Below are 26,227 nucleotides of genomic sequence, written 5' to 3'. Positions count from 1 at the left end.
TTTTTTAAAAGAATTGTAATAATTAGTCACATCACATTTTTGCAATGGCGATAATTTATATTTCGTTTTTAAATACAAGTTTCTATCTCAAGAAATGTTAGAAGGCTATTTACACATTTGATATACAATTAACACATTTCTATTCACAGGAGAAAACTGCTTACAAGAAGTCTTTTTCTACGTCCCCCATAATAAGAGAACGTCATTCCTCTAATAGCACAACATATCCGAAAGATATTTAGAGAATATTCAGAGAACATTCGAACATCTTCAGGATGTTCTCTGAACGTCTTCGGGATATGTGGTGCTGTTAGAGTCGTTTTTATCGTTGGCCACAATTTGCACGCTTGGCATGAGTTACATAATTCACAAATTATTTTGCATATTTTTGCTCACTGTCATAGCGAATAAAGATAAATAATGGAAGACAACACAGAGTCAAAATAAAAGCCTTATTAATAAATCAGCATCGCTTTATAAGAATCGAAATAACTATTCATCTCGATCATTTTTCTAATTTAATATTTCGAATCAAGCGAATTGTTGCAGAGATTATTTACCTCGAAGAATCGATTATATCGAATATATCGTGATTCAAAATGGAAAACATTATAAATATTTTTTTCGTAGTAAACAAAATATATAATAGATATTTTGTATATACAATCTCTGAAAATACATGACTGATGTAAATATCAGTCTTGATTGACATTTATTAACGTAATCTCTGTCAAAGAATCTATACTTTCAACATGCCATGATTAATATTTATAGAGTAGAAACAAATGTTCCGTACAACCGGATGCTTTATGATAGACGTGTAGAAGATGAGACATGATATAGAAGTTCCGAGTTCTATGTACACTAAGAATTTGGAGATTCGTATGGTCCACACAGATGTAAATCTCTTTCCTAAGAGTAATAATATCGAATGTATATATATAATATATAGTCATCATGATCCAACAATGAGTATAACTAGATCTAAGTGACAATTTTACAATCTCGGGATTCGGTACAAACACTAAAGAATTTTAATATATTAATAATTAACAACCATTAATTAGTGGAAGCTATTAATAGAAATTAACGCAACGTACAAATCGATAAATTAATACAACAAAATAATCATCGGGACGACTCATTAATACGACATCAATATACAATGACAAATCAAAAATTAAGATTTAAATATAAATAATTCACACTGAGTGTTTCTTCTTCGATGTTAATACCAAACCACGACGTAATGTAATTTTATATAATATGATTATATAAGGTGATTGTTAACCGTTAACTATCTCATGGAATAAACGTCAATAGATTCAAAACTGTCGTTGAACCGTTGTATTGTAATTTACACGTTGAAATTCAATTGTTGAACGTTGTAATTCATACGAGTGAATTTAACGATAAGTTTGATGATGTTCAGTTAAACTTGAGAAAACATGATACAATATCTCTCAAAAATCTCTTCTATTATTTACACTTTTCATATAGGAGAGCCATCAGTAATATCTGATCCGCATGTCAAGATCATTCACAGCCTTGTAATCAGCTTCATTGTCACCTTTTAACTTGTTTGCAAATATAACTAAACCTAAGACCTCTGCCACAGAGGGTATCAATATTTCGAAGAAATTCATACGCGGCAAAAATATGACGCTTCTTTTACTGGAACTTAATGTCAATCTAATCCTGAGTTAACTTTATGTCAGTAAAGATGTAGAAAAAAGTTGATACAGCGAGTTAATTCATTGATCGCGCTGTGAGATATTCAAAATAGAAGCAAGTTCCATGAATAAATTACTTTCTCATAAATAATATAGCCTCTTCAACAAATATGTAAATTTCTTGGAAACATCGTTATCGTCAGAATTATTTGACAGAGTTAAAGAGAGACTAATATCTCAGAAGTGATAATAAAAACTACCATCTTTTGCTAGGCGAAAGGCCGATGATCGACGAGATCGTCGCTAAATTCTATCAATTTTTTTTTTTTTGCACAATCTACGCACGATCGATTCTACTCCCAAAAAATTCCTGGCTAGAATTAATTCGAGACTAAATAACATCCCGTCTGCGCGTACCTCAGGATGACAATGCCAGACCCAATCGTGCGAAAACCATTTCCTTTCTCAGCCGCGTGATTTCCCAATACACGTCATGAACTGAAAGGGTATTACAAAATTCAATTAGATTTCATTATTAATATTAATAGAGAGAGATGTTTTTCGATGTTTAAATTTTTGACAATTTTCAACACTCCCATTTAACATTTTACATTCCTAATTAATTATTAAATTTAAACAATTATTATTACTTTTCAATACATAATTTTCTGATTGAAACTTTACTCTCTATTATGTATTATAATGTAAAATGTATTTATATTTTACCTGAGCTTTTGACGAGGCCGCGCTCGACGTATCTCAGATAATTAAGAAAATCGCACACTGCTATAATCTGCAATATAAAACACAGAATTGCTTACAAAGCAGGATCGTTTATGATGTAAAAAATAAATTAAACTAATCATTAATAAAACTTACTCGATTGCGACAGATCTGCGAAATGCAGTACCATTGATTCTCTTGGTCACCAAGTCGCATACGATAATGACATTGTCGTGGCGCCTCCAACAGTGCGCATTTTCTGCAATTAAAATATTGTCGCTATTTTTTTATCAAAATATTTTATATTTTAAATGATTGAAAAAATTTTACAGTCTTGCAACACATTGTTATAATATAATTGCTTGTAATGCAATGCATATTTCGGAACCTTTGTCAAAATGTTACGACTATAAAATGTAATATCGAGTATTGAAATATAATTCGTAAATACGTACTTGGGAAAAGCGAGTTTTGTTTTGTCGCTAACCGCCTCGATAAAAATAATACCGTCCAGGACGGCTTGTCTGACTTTAGTTCCCAATTCTTTATTAGGAAAATCCAGACACAAGTCGATATCCTCCCTAAATACCCTCGCGACGAAGGAATCGCTCTTGTCAACGCAAGGATTCGCCTTCCATCTGAGAAATTCTGTATGTACTCTCGGATCGACTTCCAAACCAAAGTCTTTGCATTCCCGTTCTTTTTCCTTTTCGCGTTCTCGCTTCCAATCTCTTTCGAGAATTTCCTTGTCAGTTGGTAAGGGTAGCCATTGCTCCTTCACCGGTGAATCAGGCGGAGAATTCTCGCGTCCGTATTTTAAATTAAAATGCGACGGCGATCTGCACCAAAATTGCAATTATCATATTTTTAAATATAATATCAAACATTAAAAATCTTTCGATAAATTTGTGATTTCCATAATTTTACAAATAATTTATAATTTTATCTTACAAATTATAATTACTTTAAAGATAATTATTTGTTAGAAATTATAAACAATTTAATTTTTTTCTCAATAACAATATGTAAGAAATATAAATATTCAGAGTTATATTCAAGATACATTGAAATACTTTTAAATTAATAATCTAATGTAAAAATTAATTATTACCTTCGATGTTTCTTCGTAAAAAGGCCTTGCTGACTCTCTTCCCCATTACTGAGACGACCTTTCGTATCGATTTGAGGATGCAAATGGGGATTGGGCCTTGATGGTGTAGATGTGAGCACCAAAGTTTTCAAAGCTGCTACTTCGGCTGCGAGCACTTCCGATTTCATGCGACTTTCTTCTAGGAGACGTTCTGCCGTTGCTTGACGTACATTAGCTTCTCGAACCATATTATGTGCCTCCTAAACACGCATATCTTATATTAAATGAATCCGAACGATCAAACATGTAATCATTCAAAATAACAACTGCTTCAGCAGTTGCCAGCATTTAAACTCTCACATAAATTGATAGCTAAATTTTTAACGCTTCACAATGTGTTACATATTTTTCATTAAACATTTTTAATTAATTTGTATTTTTTATTTTACATGTATATGTATAAAAATGTATTGATCTTTGATTTTTCTGTTTGACAAATATAAAACTGGACTAACTTGAAAGAGACTGGCAGTGAGTTCTTCCAGCTCGGCTTCCACATCTTGCCTGATGCGCGAGAGTCTGGCTACTTCCTCGTCTTTTAGTTTCAATTCTTCATGAGCACTTTTAAGTTCTTCCTGCAGCTTCGCCACCGCGTGCTCCTTCACTTCGGCCACTGCTTTTTCCCATTGCAACGTGGTAGGCGATGGCGGAGTACTGTTTTTCTTAGGAACGCACAGTTCTTGCTTCAATGGTACTTCCGACTAAAATAATTTTCAGACATTCGTTAAATGTTGGTTTTTCTTAAATATTTATTTTTTGTTATTTTTGTTAGTTTTTGTTCGAAGAAAGAGTACATTTATTTTTAATATAAAAGACAATTTCACAATAAGAATATTTTATTTCCTTAATATCCTCCTTTTATTTCTATATGTCAAGAATGATCAAAGACGAAAAAGAAAATCTTACCTTAGTATCTTTAGGAAGAGAGAATCTTCTCGAGGATTCGTGGGAATCGTCATCCTTTGTCGAGTCTGTATCAATTTTTTCGTTGCTTGTTTCTCCCGCAGATTCAGTTGCATTCAATCGAAAATCCAAGGGTTTTGTATGTTGACTTGTAGACTCCAAAACTTCCAAGTCCTGAGATTTCAGCTCGCAGGGTTTTACTGTCTTTTTCTCCTCTGATGGATTTCGATGTCTCGATAGAACACCTTGTAGTTTTTCGTTGTACGCGATAAGTGGAGTGGTTTTGGTTAAACTACAAACAAAAATATCACGCAAAAAAAAACACATTATAATTTATATAATAATATACAAAATATTACAATATTTTTTAATAATAATACTCAATCCAAATTTTTTTATTATAATAAAAACATCACATAAAACATTTTTCAACTTGTTTTCTTTGTGTATTCTATTTGTCTTTATTCAAATTATAATATAAGCAGTGTTGTGCTTAGATAATTTTAAAATTAACTAAATAAAGAGATAAAAATATATAAATTCATCTTAGATAAGATATAAATAATTTTGTTTTGAATATGTCTAGATAAAATTATATGAGGATTCGTCTAAATAATTTTCAGATAATATTTTTTAAGATTGCTTATGTAAACACAGTTATAAAAGAATATAAATTATAAACGAGATATAAAAATATATTCATATTTTTATTTCTAACTTTCTATCGCTTACTGCTTATAAGTTCTACTCTGAAGTATTTTCATGTCCAAATCAAATGATCTGACTATTATTCGAAATAATTTAGTAAAGCTACATAATTTTATTTCAACTCTGAGTTATATATTACAAAAAATGTTGATGTGGAAGAAACGAATGCTCGAACGCACCTATCACCTAGGAACTTGTTATCATCCTCATCGAACAGACTAGTGGGTTCTTCGTCTTCGTCCTCGCGCTTAGCGGCGTATCCGAAGAGGTCCGTGGCTGCCCTCGCGAGGTCTGATTTAAGGATGGGATGAGGCGGATGCAGCGTCGCGCCGATCGAACAATCAGCCTCATCCGTGTAGAGCTCATCCTCGTCCGTGGTGTATTCCTCGTCACCGGTTGTCCCGGTACTTCCGGCCCTTCTGTGCTTTGTCGTGAGCGGTCGATAGGCGTATTCGTTCGAGCCGGAAACCGACTCGTTGGATTCCATTGATTCCGGCTGCTGCTGTTCCTGGACCTCCTTCATGACGCCTTACTGTGGCCGGACTTCAAGCTGGAATATTTATTTCACGTTCTCGATTATTTCACGAATAATACGCAAATTTTCTTCTTACAAACTTCGTTTTATTATATATATGTAGAAAATGCAACCCTATTTTTTATATTTTTTAAATATATTTCATAATATATATAACTTCGTAATCTTAAGAAAACAGAGATTTAATCATTATTTCAAAAATATAATTAAATAGATAACTTATGTCATATTGTATAAATTAATTATATAATTTCTTAAATTAATTTATATAATTCTTTAAAATTGCTAATTTATATAATAATTTGCTTTTAATTCTATAATCTTAGATGTACGTCAACGATATTAAAACTTGTGAAAAGCCTGTGGAACTCTTACTCGGTTTGAAGCCCTATACAAAAATCCTTGTTTTATAAATAACTCGCAAATTCCATGTTTGCTTTGCGTAGGCAACACACGCACGCACTCCTGGCTCATTATATGTAAGCACACTTTGAGAAATTTAAGCTTATTAACAAATTTAAGCTTATTAACGTCAAATATAAGCCTATTATTTGTAGTCATTATTGATAATCATAATATAGATTGTGCAAAAATTTAAATTGCGACAGTCTCGAATTTTTACACATATTTCGCAAAGCGAAAATAATTCGATAAACTATAAGGATAAAATCAATGCGTTAATAAATAGAAAACAACTTATATATTACATTAGGTATAAAATTAAGATTATTATTATAGAAAAATATACTATCTCCATTAAATTATCTGTCCAACTGCGTACGTGTGTGTATGTGTTTCTCGACTACTCTAATATCGTTTAACCACTCTAATGCTTGCAGATACCATTTGAGATAATAAAAAGGAACGAATTCTATCGTGCTGCACGCATGTTCTTACGTCATTGTCCCATATCTCTCGTGTACATAATACTTATTGTTAGAAGGGAATGTGTCCACTCACACACCCTTTCGTAAATCAAGAGCAATTAGGAAACTCGTAAAATTTCTATTTTTATTTGTAGATTGCTAATACAGCCTGTGTCTCGAATGACATTGACGCTAAAAATATGATAATATCCTTGTAAAGGTGATTAAATAAAAATCCCACATGTGTCATTACTTCTTTCATTAAATCATTCACGGATACAATACACACGTTTTTAATTAACACTCCAATTTTATTTTCAACAACAGATTTATGCTTCTAACCGTATATTTCGTATCCTAATAACGCAGCGAGCAAATATGAGTAAACTTCCGGTTTAATTTCGTAGAATAACGCTAATTGGCGTAAAAAAATATGCGGAAGAGTATGCAACTTGATTTGCATGCATCCATCAAATTATTTTAATTGCTGCAGAGACTACTATTTTCTGCACAAGAAGCTCTCTATAAATTTAAAAATTATTCTCTGTCATCAAACGATGAACAGAGAGAAAAAAATTACTGCGGATATAAATAAAAAAATACAATGTACGATGCCTATAATTATAATCTATCCCTTGCTCGTTTCTTTTCTTTTTCACATGATTTACCATAAATGGGTCGTAATTTTCACAATGTCACGAAAAACAATACTAATTGCTATTTAGATTTTCAAGAACATCGCGCGTGGATTGTCTTCGCATATTCTCACGAGAGAGAGAGAGAGAGAGAGAGAGAGAGGGAGAGAGAGATAAACCGATTGTTAACAATATAGCGCAACCAGCGTCGCGGAATCCACGAGGATGATTTCCTTGGGGGCTATATAAGGGTCGCACGGGAATTACGTCACGGTTAAATCGTGATCGTGCAAGAAAACGGCGAATGGTACAGCCGGGTACACGTTACGCTTATGCGAATAGTATATCTCGCGGACGTATCATCACGGGTCAGAACCACGCGATAACACAACTCAGATGTACATACATTTTTTTAAATATTTTTTTACTTTAAATTTCCTACAAATAAATTAATTAGAAAAACATTTCATAAAAATCAGCCCTGTGCGTGTTAGTGCTGAAGTGTATTATTTAGAGAGAGAAGCAGAGAACAACTCGTATTATTTTTTTAATTATAATTCAGTCACAAGTCAGACATATATGTATACGCCTTTGTAAATATTTTTTACTTTAAATTTGCTACAAATAGATTAATTAAAAAAAACATTTCGTAAAAATCAACCTTGTGTGCGTGAAATGTATTTAATTGGAGAGAAAACCAGAGAACAATTTGTATTATTTCATTTATAATTTAGTCACAAGTCAGACATATATACATCTTTTTAAATATTTTTTACTTTAAATTTGCTACAAATAAATTAATTTAAAAAACAAAAATCAACTCTGTGTGCGTGAATTGTATTTAATTGGAGAGAGAAGCAGAGAACAAATCGTATTATTTTATTCACTTTAGTCACAAGTCAGACATATATATATATATCTTTTTAAATATTTTTTACTTTAAAGCTACAAATAAATTAATTAAAAAAACATAAAAATCAACTCTGTGTGCGTAAAGTGTATTTAATTGGAGAGAGAAGCAGAGAACAACTCGTATTATTTTTCTATTTATAATTAAGTAATAAATACCAACTAAAACACAACACACATACGTAAAGTGCGACAGGCAACACATCTGATTCGTATCGTTTCGCGCCGACGAAGACTGAAGTAATCTCTCGCTTAATGATAGTTAGCACAGATTGGGAGGATCAAGAGATATAAACAACGTTTATGGAGGAAGGCGCGTTTCCTGCGAAAAATTCCATGATCCGCGATAAAACTTCTTAGATATACGGCCCTGGCCTTGCTCTCTCTTTCTTTCTCCCTCTCATGCCTCGTGTGTGCTAGTTACGTACACACATAATCTCTGAATCGACGGTATATCTCGGAGGTGTGGGTACCTATCACTCACATATCCATGAGATGTATACGTTAACACACACACATAAGCGAACACAGAAGCCGCGTGCGACCGTGTACCAGTCGCAGAATACTTTTATGAACAGCGAAAGACATCACGAACTGTGCTCACTCCGTGTTTGCTTTCATTCCGTCCATTGAATATAAACGAAGAATGATCTTTTCTTTTCTGTCGTGAGATCATCGACATTTTTGGAAGGCGAGAATGAGAGGACGCAAAACAAGGGTTGATTTTGAATTTCCATGTTGATTCGAAATAAAATTCAATGGAAACGCGACGATTAATTTAAAAAACAAAATTATTTCTCGCACACGCTAAAATATAGGACTCGAAATTCTACCGCCTGGAATCATCGATGTGAAATCTTCGGAATTCGTGAGTCAGAGTTTTCAAATAAACTTAGCGTGGGCAAAGCTAAAGTGCCAGATGTAAGTTCGTGCTCTCGTCGTGTTACAGCTTCTTCCTATCTGATCTAGGAGGGCGGATAAATATTTATCGGAATCCTTTTACATAAATATATCCGCTTTTGCACTAATGACACGACTGATATTTTATTTATGAGATTAATTCCACTTATTTAATAATTACACTTGCTCTCGTTTCCCAGTTCTCTTTCACAATATAATAATACTACATGAATAAGTTACCCATTTTCAGTCAAATTGAATATTAGATCACGATATAAATATTTAGTATTTGTCGACAGATAAAATGTAGCAACATAGATAATTTGAAATGCCAAACTTGACGTACATATATAATCTGAAAAGCTGATAACTCGGGTAATTAAATGTGCAAACTTGTGTTACTCAATCAAGGGATCAAGAAGATCAAGGTGTAGGATAATAACAATGTTGGAATCAAAGATACTTTTGCCTTGAAAATTATATTAGAAAATAGGCCTCAATCACATGACCTAGATGCACCTATGTAACGGAAGCATAATTTAATTTCCTGCTCACTAGTATAGTCACGCCTGCGCAGTTAAGTAGTCTATTAAGTTAAACTAACGTAAATTCGCAACAGTATAGTACTTACTACTTACTATTGATAACTGTACACATTCTATATTTTTTTATCTAGCTACTAGATGTTAACTTTAAGTTACTATTTGTAAAGAAGAAATAAAAATAAAAATTCTCCACATAAATTATTTTTCCATTAAATCATATACAAAAAAAATACAAAGTTGCAAAAATATGATGCTACCATAAAGCAAATGTGCGAAAAAATTAAAATATAAATTGGAGCGTGTATCGCTTTACACATTGTTGCACTTTGATTTGACACCTTGGACAGATGCGCCTCAAAATTGCGCGGTACGTTTTATTTCGTACCGAATTCATTATTGTACATTGTTGAGAAATATTATATAAATATAATTACGTGCTAAATAATATATATGTAACCTTCAGCAAATGGAATTTATGTATCTATATATATATGTAACTGTATCTCTTTTTATCGGTAATGTACAAAGTTCGTGACAAAATTTTTTTCTCCACATTTTTGTACAGCGTTTATCGATGACGCATACCACTTTATATTTATAATGTGTCATTATTTCACTTTTGCAAAAGCACGACGTATTCATTCGTTGCGTCACGGTTAACAAACGCAACTTTTTTTTTGTTTATGTACAGTTGCACAGCATCATATATTCCCTTTTGTTCTTAATCACACATGGTGTACGGAAGCTACAATATAGGATATTGTATAGCATCCAATTGTAAGATCGACATGCCGCTTCGTGAATGAGATATAGTGACAATAGGACGCGGGTTAATCCATCCAGTGTTTCGCTTCGTAGCATCGTGGCTGACTAACAGTATCATACATAGTATCGCATAATTTATACAGTATTCATGGTCTCGAGATGTATTGCGTTTACGAACGATAATACATTATTTAACGAAAACGGTAAAGCTAGCAATATTATTACTTATTGATTAACGCGAATATTTACGTAAAATATAAAATAAAAAAATTAATCATAAAAAATTGAATATTTACTACATATAAAAAATACACACAAGGAATATAGAAAAAGAAAAAAATATCATATCATATAAAATGAAATGCTTGATATAATTAACTGTTATTTGCTAATTTTAATTACCTATACGTATAACTGGATTGCTTTTTTAATATTAATTGAGCATATACAATATGCATCGACCGAGTAATTATTTAATTAAACATCCACGTTTTATCTCGCAGCAACAACAAAATTCACCGCAATCAGTTATTCAACAATTAAACGCTTAGGAAACGCACGAATGAGAGGGAAGAGAGGATTAATGAGGAAATGCGTTATCGTATATTGATATCTGGTTTCCATTTGATAACAAAACACCCGCTCAACACAATGCGATTACAAACAGGTAAATAGAACAAGTGGAGGAACCAATGCGAATAAAAACGAATAAATTACGCAAATCCAGCGATTAAAATGTGCAATGTAACAATGTGGCATATATTAAACGCGCTGCTACGATTCATTTTTCTCTCTTTTCCGACATATATATCTGAAATTAATTTTTGGCGACAAATGAGAATTGCATATTCTATTTGTTCGATGCAAGTTTAATTCACGGCGGCAAATGCCGTGAAAAAAAATATCATTCTAGAAAAATATGCTAAAGTAATTTTCTGTGATATGCTCTATCAAACACGATCTGACTAATCCGGGAATGAATTGCTATCGAGAGGTCGAGGGTCAGATTTCGCGAGATTCGATATTTGTTGCAAATTGCAAACGACAGGATTTCTGCAATTGCTGAAATGAATTAACACCGATATTGCTGTTGTAAAAATAGTAAAAATATATATGGTAATAAAAATGTCAAATTCATTCGTCGATGCGATGACATAGAAAAAATTTACTGGGTTCGTTTATAGGTTTATCGTATTCTCTAAATCCAATCTAAGCTTCTCTCGCGTATATTTGCTCCGAAATTAGATTCAATTCATTAGATTAAAATTCAAGAAACAAGTTAAAAAATGTCAAATTTATTCACCGATGCGATATGACATAGAAAAAATGTTTTAGGGTTGTTTATAGGTTTATTGTATTCTCCAAATCCAATCTAAGCTTCTCTCACGCATATTTGCTCCGAAATTAGATTCGATTCATTAGATTAAAATTCAAGAAACAACTTATAAAAATGTCAATTTTATTCGTCGATGCGATGTGACATAGCAAAAATGTACTGGGTTCGTTTATAGGTTTATTGTATTCTCCAAATCCAATTTAAGCTTCTCTCACGCATATTTGCTCCGAAATTAGATTCGATTCATTAGATTACAATTCAAGAAACAACTTATAAAAATGTCAATTTTATTCGTCGATGCGATGCGACATAACAAAAATGTACTGGGTTCGTTTATATGTTTATTGTATTCTCCAAATCCAATCTAAACTTCTCTCACGCATATTTGCTCCGAAATTAGACTCGATTCATTATAGATTTAAATTCAAGAGAAACAACTGTACTCTCACATATGTCATTTACTGAGAAAACACGAACCGACGTCGTGAAGATACGACAGGCACAGGATGCAGACTATCTCTGTTTTGTGAGTTTGATTACGATAAACACAGAAGCGCGTCCCGTCAAGAACGTCAGCACTGCTGTTGTCAGACGCAGAAGCGACTTGACGTCGAGTTGCGAGCGTACCTTGCGAAGGGGATCCTCTCGGTGCGCCTTGTCAGCAACATTCGTGAGGTTACTTCCAGTTATAAAAGACAATCAATCATGCGAGAGATAATTGCGAAATCAATGGCAAAGCAGACAAAGGCAAAACTGCGAGTTCCGCACGAGCGTGACTATGAATCCGCGCTTCGCGGCGGTTCGACGCGGACTGAACCCACCGACTGCTGCCTCTCCCACTCTCGGAGATCCGCTAATAATCGCTCTCCTCCTTCACTTGGCATCGCCACGATCATCATCCTCTTCGCCGTACATCATCAACCTGCTGCGACGATCCAAGAGAGAAGTTTTGTTGTGCAACCGCGATGCACGTTTGTAGAAGTAGTATAGTCAATGATAGTCATTCAAATATAGACTCGTCGAGCTAATTGAAGAATTAAGTGCGAGAGAGAATTCCGTAATTTGTAAAGACCCAGCTTTTAGCTCAAAATCAAACTTCTAAATTATTCTCTTACTTGATTCTTGCATGGAAATTTCTCGTTTCTTTTATCTCGTGATTAATTTCTCAACAAAAAATGCGTAATAAAAGAATAATTATCTTTGAAAAATGATTTATCTATTGAATATCTGTTTTGATCAATTTCCGAAAAAATGCGTCATCGATCATATCTTACGGATAAAATCAACAATTAGAATCATTATCCGTTTCTACCAGTATGAATTGTCTTTAAGCAAGTTTTTTCTCCTTTCAGGAAAGAATCCGGGACTGCTTGTTTTTCTCGCGGAATATTACAAACGCCTTATTAACTGGTTATATTTTTATCTATAAAGTGTCAAATGGTTGTCCATTTTTGCTTATCATTTATATTTAGCATTTTCTTCATTTTCTTTTTCTCTCTTTTTTTTATCTGATTACTTATCCGTTTGATAGCACCTTCCATTCTTCCACGCCCAGTTTTCGAAAATAACACATCCCTCTTGTATCTATTCACGTTCGAGTAGGCCAGCTAGCCGGTTAATTATAGAATTGGTAATTGAGTTTGATAGGACTCAATGAGATAAATGTGACTCTTCATTCACGACGACCCCTGTATCTCGTGGCTACAAGAACATTAATGCTAATCATCTACTGGTTTTTCCTCCTACGCGCATGTTGAGCATTAAAGCACGTAATTTGCTTTTTCCAGGAAATATATGAAAGCCGATATTATTCCACATAAACTTATATTATGATTATCATCATGTATACGAAATAATGAGAAGATAATAATAGAAGGATTTTATTCGTTTTTTTCTTTGCGTGCAACAATGTTGTGCTCTTGCTCCGACATTTTAAGACTCGGTTAGCATTGAAAGCAATGTTAATATCTTCCACAGTGCTTTCCAAATGATGATTGCATCGCAAGAGCAATTGACAATTCCTTTTACAACCGTCGCAACCGCGATGCATTGTTCGCTGCAACTTTGACTCGGTGAGATCTCGACTGCACATCCGGTCGATAATGAAATTTACACCTCGTCAAATTAAAGTTTCTCATCGTGCCATTTTTAATTGAAATTTTTAATTTATGTATTGTATATATAAATAGGACAGCAGTTTGTTTCGAAAGAATTGAGGCCGGAATTATATAAAAGGAAAATATACTATCGAAGAAAAAAATATGGTAGGTATTAAAATTTATCCGATTTTTCCACAGTAAAAGTTTGTTAATGAAATTCATAATTAGACTGTGTTAACTTTCATCAATAAATGGGAAGTTTTTAACGAATAAAGTTTTTAGACAAGAGAAGAAAAATAAAAGAAAAAAATTCTACTCCAAATTGTTTAATGCGAGTAAGATTGCTATTAGTACTTATTATCGAGTGAATTTTACTTTTTTCTCCGGTTAATAAAAGGAATAAAATAATTTTTTTTACAAAAATAAAAACTTTACGCTGTCATAAAATTGTTTGTACAACAATCACGACTTCTTGTAAAAAGATTTTTCAATTGAAATATGTTTCTGAAATGTTTCGTTGTAAACAAGAATATATCAAGAGATGCCTGCAAAATTTAAAAGAAGTGCAAAGATCATTATTCTTTACGTACACGCATGAATACATTGAAATACAATTTGAATATATATATATATATATATATATATTGTTTATACGTGAGAAGTTATTTTCGGTTCTTAGAATTTCGTCACTTTCGAAGCCAATTTTGCCTCGACGGAGACGCGTCGGAATATAGTATAAGCGTATATATACAAGAAATATGATTTTTTTCTAAAATACACAATGCGACAGAATTCGTGCAGGAAATTTACACCGACGAAAAATGTTCGTAAAACTCTAGGGAACATCTCCCGTACGACGTGAAGCTTGAAAAATTGATGCTTAGGAGTTAAACTACGCGGCGTCTGAATTGTCTGTAATATTTCAGCAGCGGCTGCTGCTTGTATTAAATTACATTTTTCAATATTCATTTTCTGTGCTCTACAACGTCGGGAAACTTAAGATCGAAAAAGACGCTTGTTCTTAATAAATTATTTTCATCCTTTGCATCTTTATTAAACACTCGCAAATAAAGTCATACTTATTTTATATATGTACAATATTTTATGTCAATTTAAATTTCACATCTTTTATCTGTTTCAAAGTAAATATTTTTGTAATTCAGATTATTTTCATAAATTTTGCCTTTCTTTAAAGATATACCTATATATATCAGTTATCATGTAAATCTTGTCCCACAACAAAAATTTTATAAAATTTATTTCCAAATATTTGTGCGCAAATAAATATTTCTGTGGATTAATTTTATCGATTTTATAAAAAATAAAACACGAAAAGAGGAAAATACATTTCTCTCGTATGACGAAACGTTATGAATGAAAGATTAGACATGCAACAATAAGAGACAGTTGCTTTATAATCTTTTATGCCAATCATTGTCAGATTACAATGCATCCTAAATAAAGAATCGATTTCCATTGAAATCGTACAAAGCTAAATAAAAAAAAACACAGATGACAAAAAGATTCTATCCTGTGAAAATCTGTAGCTCCAATTTCACATGTTATTTTTCCACAATTATCGATGGAAAAAAAAGATCGTGCACACGAGATCCCTCGTGTGTAATTTCCCCAGCTTATTTTTAAACGCCCAGTCGACGCGCCTAAGCCTGTATAGCTTCGTGTAGGAATTCCATACGCATACGCGATATTACATACATAGGTGGCTATATACCGCGACAGTGTATAGCAGATCATGTGTAGATACATGCTCTCACGTTCCCTTCGAGCCGTGACCCGGCTGTGCACACGCGAGCCGTGGTGAATTCCATCCATGCAAAAGGGCCCTCGTATGCAACCGATGCCTAGGGTAGCGTTGTTAGGTGGGTCACAAAGAGCAACTGCCCAGACAATGGACGAGCTGGTAGTATAATGTGTTTATTATTTTATCGTCACGGTATCTCTTTCTCTCTCTTCTCGTGTCGACGAACTCGTTCGCAGCTTCGTAAGAAGACTATATATGAATATGTATAGTATTTAATTAGCAATCGCATATCGTATTCACTTTGAATATTTTAGTTTATTTTTCGAAAAGAAACTGTGGAATGTAGAGATAAGAAATATATCGGAATTTATAAAAATAGTAAACAGGATTGCAGAACGCAAAATATTTGTATGTATATGCGAAATTTTATAGATGATGTGCGAAAAACCGATTATTTTTTATAATATTGTTTTTCATTATATTTTTTAGTACAAATATCGCGGATGATTATTTATGAGATTTAATTTTTCCAATTTATTTCACATTTTAAATTTTATTTGCATGAACGACAGAAAGAGAGAGAGAGAGAGAGAGAGAGAGAGATGAATAATATATTATTATCGATCTATTATAATCCATAAAAAGCGGCTCATTCTTGATAAACAATTTCAAAATTATCAATATATATATCTTGATAATTTTATTAACAAAAGTTAATTTCGTATGTATATCATAAAAAGAATAATGTTATATATTATATTCAAAATTCTGCGATATCTCTGTAATATAATATTAACAAAAAATTTTATTACAACATATCCAATTCATATAATTATGATCTTTTAATTGTAATGTACATATAATGCACCGGTTTAAGCATCGTATATATGTAGATCGAATGGGATAAATTCCTCTGAGAAAGTGCACTCAAGCGAGTCTATTCCGCTTCAAAGAGCGTAAAACGTCATATGATGCATGAGATTCCACATGCATAACCGTGGGATCGTTATGCATCCTCGTAAAATAATTTTAAAATTGCGTAATTGCCTCTGATTTATGCGGCGTACTAACAAGAATTATATATATATACATATTTGAAAGACCTAAGTTTATACAAAACGATCGTTTATAAAATACTTATACATTTTTAATAATAACGTTAAACGTTGAGTAAATATATTCCTGAATAAATTATCAATGATTGATCGATCAATGTTAATATAGTCATCGAAGTGTATATTTCAAGAACTTTTTTCATTGCATAACAATCAATATAGTCAGTATTTTGTCAATAGTGATAAAATGAATGTCGATGTTATCAGTATGTACAAGCTTATCAACAGATGGCTGATTAGCAGAAATATTAATATTTTGTCCCAAGATATATATATATATATATAAAATGATTAAAAGCTTTTTTCGTATTATATAATCGAGAAGAATATCGACTATTGATATATCGATAGTGATATATCTTCTTTCAACGACAGCTTGATCTAGTTGGTGATAAATAGCTGGAAGATCCAGAGGTATTTTTCACTACAAACGCACGTCGCACTTCCGACCACACGTGATAAAGCATGCGAGATTTATGCAGCTAACATCAGCATCTCTCTCTCTCTCTTTCTCTCAAGCTACATCTCCGCATTGCAGTCGTAGCGTTTTTATCTTCGCCGGTACCGCGAATGCACATGCACGTTTACTTTATCTGAAACGAGAGATAGATGTGCAACTTTATCGCGTATCTCCTCGTAGAAAATTCTCGCGAAGCTATATTGAAATTAAAACGGAGTCTGCAATCTAATTGTGTTGCCAGTCATAAATGACTTACGACGTTACTAATTTAAACCCAAACTTCTACAAGAATTTTAATAACATCCTACACGTTATTAAAAATAAAAGAAATTACTGAATAAGATTAAAAATAAATTAGACAGTAAAAAAAACATGACATATTTCCATACAACACACAAGTTTGCAGCAATATTGCAACAACATTGCAATATTGTACATTGCATAGCAATATTACAGAAATATTATATAGGCATGAATTTGCAATATAGTTTAAACAACGTTGCAGCAACATTTCAGAAATATTATGAAAATAAAATTCACGCAAAAAATATTTCCAGTAATCTAATAGTAATATTACATATATATTTTATTGCATTATTGCTGCAATGTTATAGAACAATATTTCTGAAAGCGGACATTTTACCGTTGCTGCAACCTTGCAGCAATCTTGCTGCAACATTTCACAATGTTTATGCAATATTGTAATATTGCAATGAAATGTTGTCACAATGCTGCTGCAATCTTGTTGTACTATATGAGATCCGATCGAGGCTACTCTTCGGGGTGAGCTGAATCTTAATTAAATATTGAACGACAGGAATATAAAATCCCAAGGAGAACAAAAGATCCAAATGATGTCAATTTGACGTCATATTGACTAAATTTATGTCAATTTTGGTCAATATTTAGTCAATATGACGTCAAATTGACATCATTTGGACCTTCTGTTCTCCTTGGGATTTTATATTCCTGTCGTTCAATATTTAATTAAGATTCAGCTCACCCCGAAGAGTAGCCTCGATCGGATCCCATACAGTACAACAAGATTGCAGCAGCATAATGGCAACATTTCATTGCAATATTACAATATTGCATAAACATTGTGAAATATTAACCAAAAAATGACATAAATTTAGTCAATATGACGTCAAATCGACATCATTTTGACTTTTCTGTTTTCCTTGGGATGCGACGCTTCTCCCAATTAATCTCGTCTTCCCCAAATCATATATTGATCGAGGACAAAGTTTGAAATCCGAGGGAATAAGGATTATCTAAGTTTCCAGAGGCAAGACAGCGTCTAATTAAACCGCAGAGCGCAGATACGATCGTGATTGGGTATGTCTCTAAGACTGCCTCGAGGATGCGAATCACCCCGTTCGCTTCTCCCGATGCCGTCGAACCTAACCTAACCTTCCGGCGGGGACCGGAATCCAGCGGAAACCGGTACGACAGGTTCCACGCTCGGTGGTTACTCGACGGTGTGCAACTTCCTAACTCATAAACGAAATAGCTCTCGTGTACTTGCTCGTAAAAAAAAAAATTCCTAAGATGATCGCAAACGCTAACGCGAATAGGTATACGTGTCATGTTGGGTATGTCGGGATCGCTCGCCCGAATACTCCATTTGTTCATTCAACCCCGTGGAATCAATTCGGTACTCGCCAATACAATTTGTCTCCCGCGTGAATACAAAAAACCGAACGAGCAGAATTTTTCGTGAAAACTATAGTGGCTAAAATGGTGAAAGTGTTCCCAACGCGTGACAGAATTGGGTAATACGTGGGATACAGGATGATGAGTCTCGTCAATTCATTTCGCAATCAAATTGCAAAAACGTTAATGCGTCAAAATATGAATCGTTGGTTTGAATATTCGACGCGTGGTTTGAGCATTGATAATTTGATTAAAGTACTTTCTAGTTTTATTCTGGATTGAAGTATATAAAAAAATATATTTTGATTACAAGGAAGAAATAATGGAATAATTCTGATCAAGTCAGTTATAAAATAACTACGATTTCTCTTAATTTGAAGGACAATATATAATTTAAGAAAAATAATATCAAGTACAATAATATAAAAAAAATGTACAACCAAGTTTATGGTATACATCGCAACAAGGAAGCAGAAATGAATAAAGTTGCAATGCAATGTTGAATAGTGGAAAAAGTGATTAGTTCCGCCTCTCCAAGTAATAACTAACTAGTCATAGTTTACGCACCAATGATTCTCGGCTATTTGTGCAAATTAATGCGTATATTATGCATTACACATATGTGTGATTATTTTTTGTACTTCGATCAAAGAGACGATGTACGCGTTATACAAAAATTGCCTATCACGTGCGCCGTCTTAACGTTTATAACAACACACGATATTATAATTATCGTCCAATAAATAACCAGCGTGTTATATATATACGTCTCGTCAGATCGCTTTATAAACATGAGCAAGATTTTTTTAGAAAAAATTAGAAGCGCAAGGTCGCATGTCTCTTTTTCTCTCTCTTTCTCTCTCGCACTTTCGTTGCAAACAACAACAATGTATGATAATTATATGCACTTCATCGTCGATTCCCTCGTCATTCTGTGATTCCGTTATCGTCAATAATTCCCATGAGCACGTGGGAGAGACCCATATGTGAGACCGGTTTTCATTCAACCGGTTTTGGAAAATGCGACACATCATGAAGCCAGTTGACGGGACAATCGCGAATCGTAATCACTTCCTTTTTCTCTTTCTCGATAAAAAGTGAATGAAGAGAGTGTTCCGTAAGGCGCGAAAAATTAATTTACTCGATCCGCATTTGCGTAAAAAGCTTACTTCGAGGGAAGAGTGTGCCCGGATGATTATGATAACTATAATTGCTTAATTGTATCTCGTGCCGCAAAACGAGATGTAATTAGCCCTCTCTTCGTCTCCAGTAGTCCTGTATAAATGTACAAAGCAAATTAATTGAGCATTTCTATGCATGTTTCAGCGTTTTTCTGTCTCTTTCTTTCTATTACGTTCCTCTCATCTCGCTCTTTATTCATCGTGTTGGTACGTACCAACGTCGTTACGACTTTTCAAGATTACAAGGTGCCTAGGTCTTTCTATTCCGTTCTATTCCTGCGTCGTAGTACAAAAGACTCGTGGCATTTTAAAAGAAATAATACATTTACATTACATGCCGTTTTCCACGGTCGCTCTTGCTGTAGAAAACTGTTGAAAAGATTTGAAAAAGAGGTAACATATATATTACCCAACAATTTTGGAAACATTTCCTTTATTTCTTTGAATTTGTTTATATTTTTTATGAGTATTTTACTTTTGAAAAATACGACAAATTATAGAAATACTGTGACAAAAATGAGGAATAAATACATTAACGCTCAGCAGATTGAAAGATTTGGCTAGCTGTCAATTTTCCGAATCAGTGAGTAGCAAATGAATTATAAACGCGCGCATCCAACTAATAAAATATATAATAAAATTATTAATAATAAAGAAATAAAATTAATAATAAATCATGAAATTATTTCTATTGGACAAGAGAGAATGCAGTATTTATAACGTATGTTCGTATTTATTTGAAATGCACTTTCCGCAAATTGAAAGAAAATGATATTTTAAATTGTATTGCTCGTAAAGGCACTATAGTGCACACAAACACTCTGTCGAGATGATTTGCAAATGTCTTGAGAATATTTCAGCAGCCCTGAGATTCTCTAGCGGCGCTTTAGAAAGGCTGACAAAGTCTCGCTTGACGCAAGAGCAAGTAGAACGACCCACTCGAATAACGGCATCCGGGATTTCAGGGCCGTACATTGATACGAAAAAAAAAAGTATCGAAACACCTGCACTTTTTCGATCGTAGAGCAATATCGTAACGCGACGGAATAATTTGTTATATAAGCCAAAAGTTCTGTTTAATAAGAGAAAAGAAAAAGAAAGCCTTCTCCCATAATTTTCTCTATCTCTGCGGATTAATCTTTAATACAATTACGCTTGTACATACATCGTTTTACTGTTTTCGTATAATTAGTTTAACAACGAATATGGAATTAAATCTATTTAACTTGCTAGGAAACAAATGATATATCTTTTTCTCAGCGTTTCCAGATGTGGAATTCACGCGTGCGAAAGAGATGAACTTGCGACAAGTATCATTTTCTTTTCTAAATTGCGCTAGAATCAAATTTAATTTAAAGAAAGAAATAAAAACTAATCACTTTTAAAGGAATAAAACGGTCCTTGCAACTTTCACGTAATTGTGATCCAAGTCACGATCAAATTTCGCTTCATCATAATAACCGCTTATTGAGGTAACGGAGATATATTTCAGATCATTAGACACAAATAATTTCGTAATTTGACAATTTTTCAAGAATCCATTCATTGGCTATTACGCTTTTTTATTGTATACCTACTCTACGATAGAGAAGTCTTCCAAAGTATTGATATATACTTATAATGATTTTTTACGCGTTAAATAACAGCTCATTAAATACAAGAATCGCGTGCAGTGACTTCTGCAATCTAACTTTTGCATTTTTTCATTGATGACGATTATATGAGCATTAATTACTTTTTGTTAGATTTCTTGAAGCATCGTCTAATGACGCGACAGTGAAACAACATAATTAAAATGATGAAAAATGTTTGCGCGCTTTAATTGTATTTAATTTTTCGCGAAATATATTTCAATAAATTATAATGTAAATTGAAATTTAACACGGTCATTATTTTATCTATATAATCTACAAAACATACCATTTATTCTGTCAAATCTCTATACAATCCTTGGTGAAACGCATTATAAATTACATGCTTGAAGAATTACTTTACATCAGAGCTCCGTATAAATAAACATATGTACTTTCTTCTTAATTGATAAGACATCCTTATTATAGCACATAGAGATTCAGTGGAATGTAATTAGAATTTGCTACAACTTCTACACTTCCCTTTTGTGCGCCTTGTTGTTCGTTAATCTACTTGTTTCTAGTTTCATGCTCTGATAGTCATTTCATTTCGCGATAATCAAGATAAAGATCGACTTTTTCTGAAGGTATCATCTTTTTCAATCCCGATTTACATGTAGAATCGTATCTCAGACAGCTGGAGCGTCCCAAGAAACTAATTAATGAGACGTGCCGACAGTTCTCAGATATATAGAGGCTACAACATAGCAAAGGCTCGATCGAGACATTTTGCACGCTCGCTGCACAATAAGTCAACTTTCACCTCGAGCAAAGCAAATGCTTTCGCGTTGAGAGAGAAATCTATATAGCAATCGAGTTTTAGGCCAAATTTCGCTCCTCTGCGAGAAAGATTTTGCTTAAATAATTTTTAAATCATCTTTTCACGTAATATGAAATATTTACAGATTAAATTATTTAATGTGTTCGTGTGTTATGAGAAAAAAATTGCACAAGATCGCATAGTTTGTAAAAAAAAAACGCAAATCTAGTCTTCTTTAATTTTGTAGTTACGTAAGAATAAAATACAGACACTTTAAAAATAATCCATGTTTTTATCCAACTAAAGAATGAATAAAAATTTGTTAGCCTCATAAAAATCACATTTCCGGGTTTTTTTGTTAGAATCAGCGAATATATAATGACTTTGCAATTCGGCAAATGTATAATTATAATGTCATTTAAGCCATTAAGTCACTGTCAAGAATTGGCAATTGTACTATAATTTCTAGCGAAATGTTTTATAATTGATACCATTAATCTGCCAGATTTCATTTCTCATACACAACGCATCGCACACTTTCTCTTATTTTCTATTCAAATAAAAAACGCGTAAATTCCCGCGCACAAGGAACTTCTTCGCGAACAGGACTTCCTGACATTCGCGACCTTATCGCGTCAAAACAAGCACTCTATTAAATTTACTTTCAATCTGCTCAAAGAAGCGGAAACATCAGAAAAATACGGTAGTCAGTAAATATTTACCGCACATATCCGTATTAAATCCTCCCGTTTTATGACAGCTAAATTACAAAAATATTTAATTAATTTATTTTATTCCGATCTAATTAATTTCTTTTATTTTACGCGCAAGTGCCGATAATATTTATTAGTAAATATAATTTATTAATATAAATTAATTAGTAAATATAAAAGAGCGTATATAGTCACCTGTGCAGGAAAATGTAAAACGCATTCTCCAAAATACGGTAGTCGGTAAATATTTGCCGCATATATATTATCCGTTTTAAAACTTCCCATTTTATGACAGCTAAATTGCAAAAATATTTAATTAATTAATTTTATTTGACGCGCAAATGCCAATATATTAGTATATATATATATATATATATATATATATATAGATATATACAAGAAAATGTAAAACGCATTCTCTAAAATATGCAAAATATAGGCAATTGATTCGCATGTTATGACGATCTCGTATCGTGCGCATAAATACATATCATCGCATATTGATGTCGAAGCATTGCGAACCACAGATGTATGTACATACTTTACATCAGATCACATTTAAGGTTCGATGAACCGTATTCATGCTTCATGCCAAGAATATTGATTGAAGAAACAAATGTTGGAGAAAGAATATTCAAGCGTATAAAAGTACTGTCGAAATTATTTTCATGTTTTTTTTTATTCTTCACAGTCAAAAAGTAAAAAATAATTGAGATACAAAATATTCTAGAGTTTATGAAACGTCTCGTTGAACCTCGTTAATGCATATTTATCCCATTACGAATTTCTACATCATTGAAAAATATAAATATAATGCGTCATTATAAGAAATATATCTAGGGAAAACGTCAATTTTGTGTAATAACATATTGCCAGTAAATGTTGGCGTTTATAAAATTATCACGCGTTAACATGCGAACTTTTTATTGAACCTCGTTTAACAAATTGTCGACCAGACTCTCCCTCGGCAAATGTAATATTTTATTTAGAAAGGTAATTTTTAATTACGCAAAACACGACTGCTTTTTTTTCATGCAATTAGAAAGCGTAGAGAAATTTCTATATGGTGCTTTAGAGGACGGTGTTACATTTACAGATCTCGCTAGCTAAATATTCAGGAAAATTAGGTGTAAACGCGTGTTTTTGCACTTTAAGTGCATAAATCTCGTCTCATTATAGCAAATTATCTATGTATACGCCTCATCTATATCATGTATGATAAATGGCAATTTTTTCGCCATTTAAACAATTATATTTTTATACAAGTATATGTCTAAACGAGCTTCTAATCAACGTTTATTGCGCCAATTACACGCAATTATCACATTTACGAATTCTCCGAATACATAGTACGTGTACGAATTCATAGTATTCAGCTCGAGGTTTCTCGCTTCTTTTCTGACATTTAGAAAGTAGGATAGGATTATAGAGGATAGTCTAGTGACATACGAGAAATCCGCGACAGACTTTAATTTGCCGGTACAGCAACCAGGGATGCGTAAAATTTATATGTTACGGGAAGTCCCGTAAAAACTACTTTAGCAATATTATACAATAAAAACGGTTCGATTTCCCTCGCTTGCTTTATCTCTCTTTATCGAAATTTAGGAAATACTAATCATAAAATTTCACTAAGAATTTCCGATAATTTAAATTTAATATATAATGACAAAAAATTGACAAAAAAGAGTGTAATGTTTATTTAAATTCATGTTCTAAATAATCTTCAGCGTTATAAATGAATCTAAGTATCTTCGATAGTTTTCAAACATTCGATATCTGATTTGCACTTTGAAAAAATGCGAAATTGAAGAGAAAAACGTTATCGCGGTTTGTGCATCGCTTTCTTTAACAATTACGCCGCGCGAATTCAATTCGTGTTGCAAATTAACTCGATGCACTGGACCCATAAGCGATGCACTTATCGATCAGTAACAAGCGTGTTCACCGAGATCCAACCAATCGCGGCCAATTTTCCGCGATTGCCAATAACTGATAAGCGATTATTAACATAATTTCGCACGCGTTGCACCGCAAAGATAAATGGAACCGGATGCAATGGGGAAAATGGCATGCAGCATCTTACGCAACGTCAGAGGAAGCGAAAAAAAACGCTGAATCCTCATTGAAATTCCCAGGGCAATGCATTGCTCAAGGCGACACACGGCATACCATTGCTCGGGTAAGACCTACTTTTTAAATGCCACATAGTCATCATTTCTCTCCCACATGCATACATACAAAATATTTTTCGGAAAATCCGAAATTTAATTTTTCGTACACAGCAACAAAGAATCAAACGATTAAATTGTTGGTTTTTGCATAAATTTACAGTTGCCGCGAATAGGAAAAAGATTTCTCCACTTTCTATACAATATTTGTGGATGACACATTATACATGCAGATATCGAAATATATATTTTCACTTTTATATTTCTGTGCACGATTACATTTCGATTTTTCTTAAAAGAATATAAAATGAATCATTGATCGAAAAAATTTCGAGAATAAATTTCAAATTCTTTGCTATTATATTGATTTACAGAATTAATAAGAAACAAATATATCTAATAATTGAAGATTATAATTTGAATGATGTTAGCTCTAAAATGAAAATAAAAATAATATCTTCATTTTCATAAGTAATCTCTTTGATCTAAAAATACAAAGAAACATTGCACGACATATAATAAAAATAATCTACGGATAATAAATGACAGATACGGTATGTATAACGCAGGTCCAGATGAAAATAAAATTTCTCTACTTCAACTGATCAGAAAGCAATCTAACACATTGGAAACCAATGAATCGACAATTGTATAAATTGATCTGCGATTTCCGCAAGAGACTGCGAATTCTCTCGCACAGCATCCGTCGCGCGGAATCCGGCGGCGAGAGACAGAGAATCAGTATCGATCCGAGAGTCTACGGTCTGATTCTAATAATGGGGGCGACCAGACGCTTACCCGCGTGTAGCTGCTGCTTGTGCGTGTTCATTCACGGTGAAGGAAAGTTCAGTAAAAAATTGGAAAAAAAATTCGGAGGCTCGCGATAAATGCGCGGATCGTTCCTCTTCGTATTTCTTCGGGGATTCTTTTCCCAGTGTCAAGATGCACTCGCGTATGTCACATACCGGATATATCGAGGAGTCGATCCGAATTCAAACATTCACACGCCGCGGTACAGACCGCTACTGAAG

The 26,227-nt window shown here is 33.2% G+C and overlaps 1 protein-coding gene across 3 annotated transcripts; it reads right to left on the bottom strand.

Moving 5' to 3' along the window:
* Window positions 1-36: 36 nt before the first annotated feature.
* Window positions 37-26,227, bottom strand: LOC114942451 (guanine nucleotide exchange factor for Rab-3A). 3 transcript variants are annotated; one of them, XM_029317830.2, is made up of 9 exons: window positions 25,995-26,227; window positions 5,337-5,707; window positions 4,453-4,741; window positions 4,002-4,247; window positions 3,508-3,746; window positions 2,852-3,235; window positions 2,553-2,655; window positions 2,400-2,466; window positions 37-2,171 (listed from the first exon to the last, which is right to left on the bottom strand). In XM_029317830.2, the coding sequence occupies exons 2-9, from the start codon at window positions 5,678-5,680 to the stop codon at window positions 2,092-2,094; spliced, it is 1,752 nt and encodes a 583-aa protein (XP_029173663.2). In that variant the 5' UTR covers window positions 5,681-5,707; window positions 25,995-26,227; the 3' UTR covers window positions 37-2,091. The 3 variants fall into 3 exon arrangements, with proteins under 3 accessions (XP_029173663.2, XP_085336871.1, XP_085336872.1); XM_085480745.1 differs by lacking the exon at window positions 25,995-26,227 and adding an exon at window positions 12,276-12,483; XM_085480746.1 differs by lacking the exon at window positions 25,995-26,227 and adding an exon at window positions 8,285-9,097.

This window comes from Nylanderia fulva, unplaced genomic scaffold, assembly GCF_048542155.1.
Source record: "Nylanderia fulva isolate GAGA-0341 unplaced genomic scaffold, ASM4854215v1 Scaffold16, whole genome shotgun sequence".
Lineage (NCBI taxonomy): Eukaryota > Metazoa > Arthropoda > Insecta > Hymenoptera > Formicidae > Nylanderia > Nylanderia fulva.
Note: the sequence above shows the minus strand (reverse complement) of the source record. Positions and strands in the feature narration are given on the sequence as shown.

What these genes read in the sequence shown, in the direction of transcription:
- LOC114942451 (XM_029317830.2), bottom strand. Translation starts at nt 5,680, where the DNA reads ATGAAGGAGGTCCAGGAACAGCAGCAGCCGGAATCAATGGAATCCAAC. An exon ending in CGCAGATCTGTCGCAATCGA is followed by an intron (nt 2,467 to 2,552) that starts GTAAGTTTTATT and finishes TTTATATTGCAG; the next exon opens with ATTATAGCAGTGTGCGATTT. An exon ending in CGGCCTCGTCAAAAGCTCAG is followed by an intron (nt 2,172 to 2,399) that starts GTAAAATATAAA and finishes ATACCCTTTCAG; the next exon opens with TTCATGACGTGTATTGGGAA.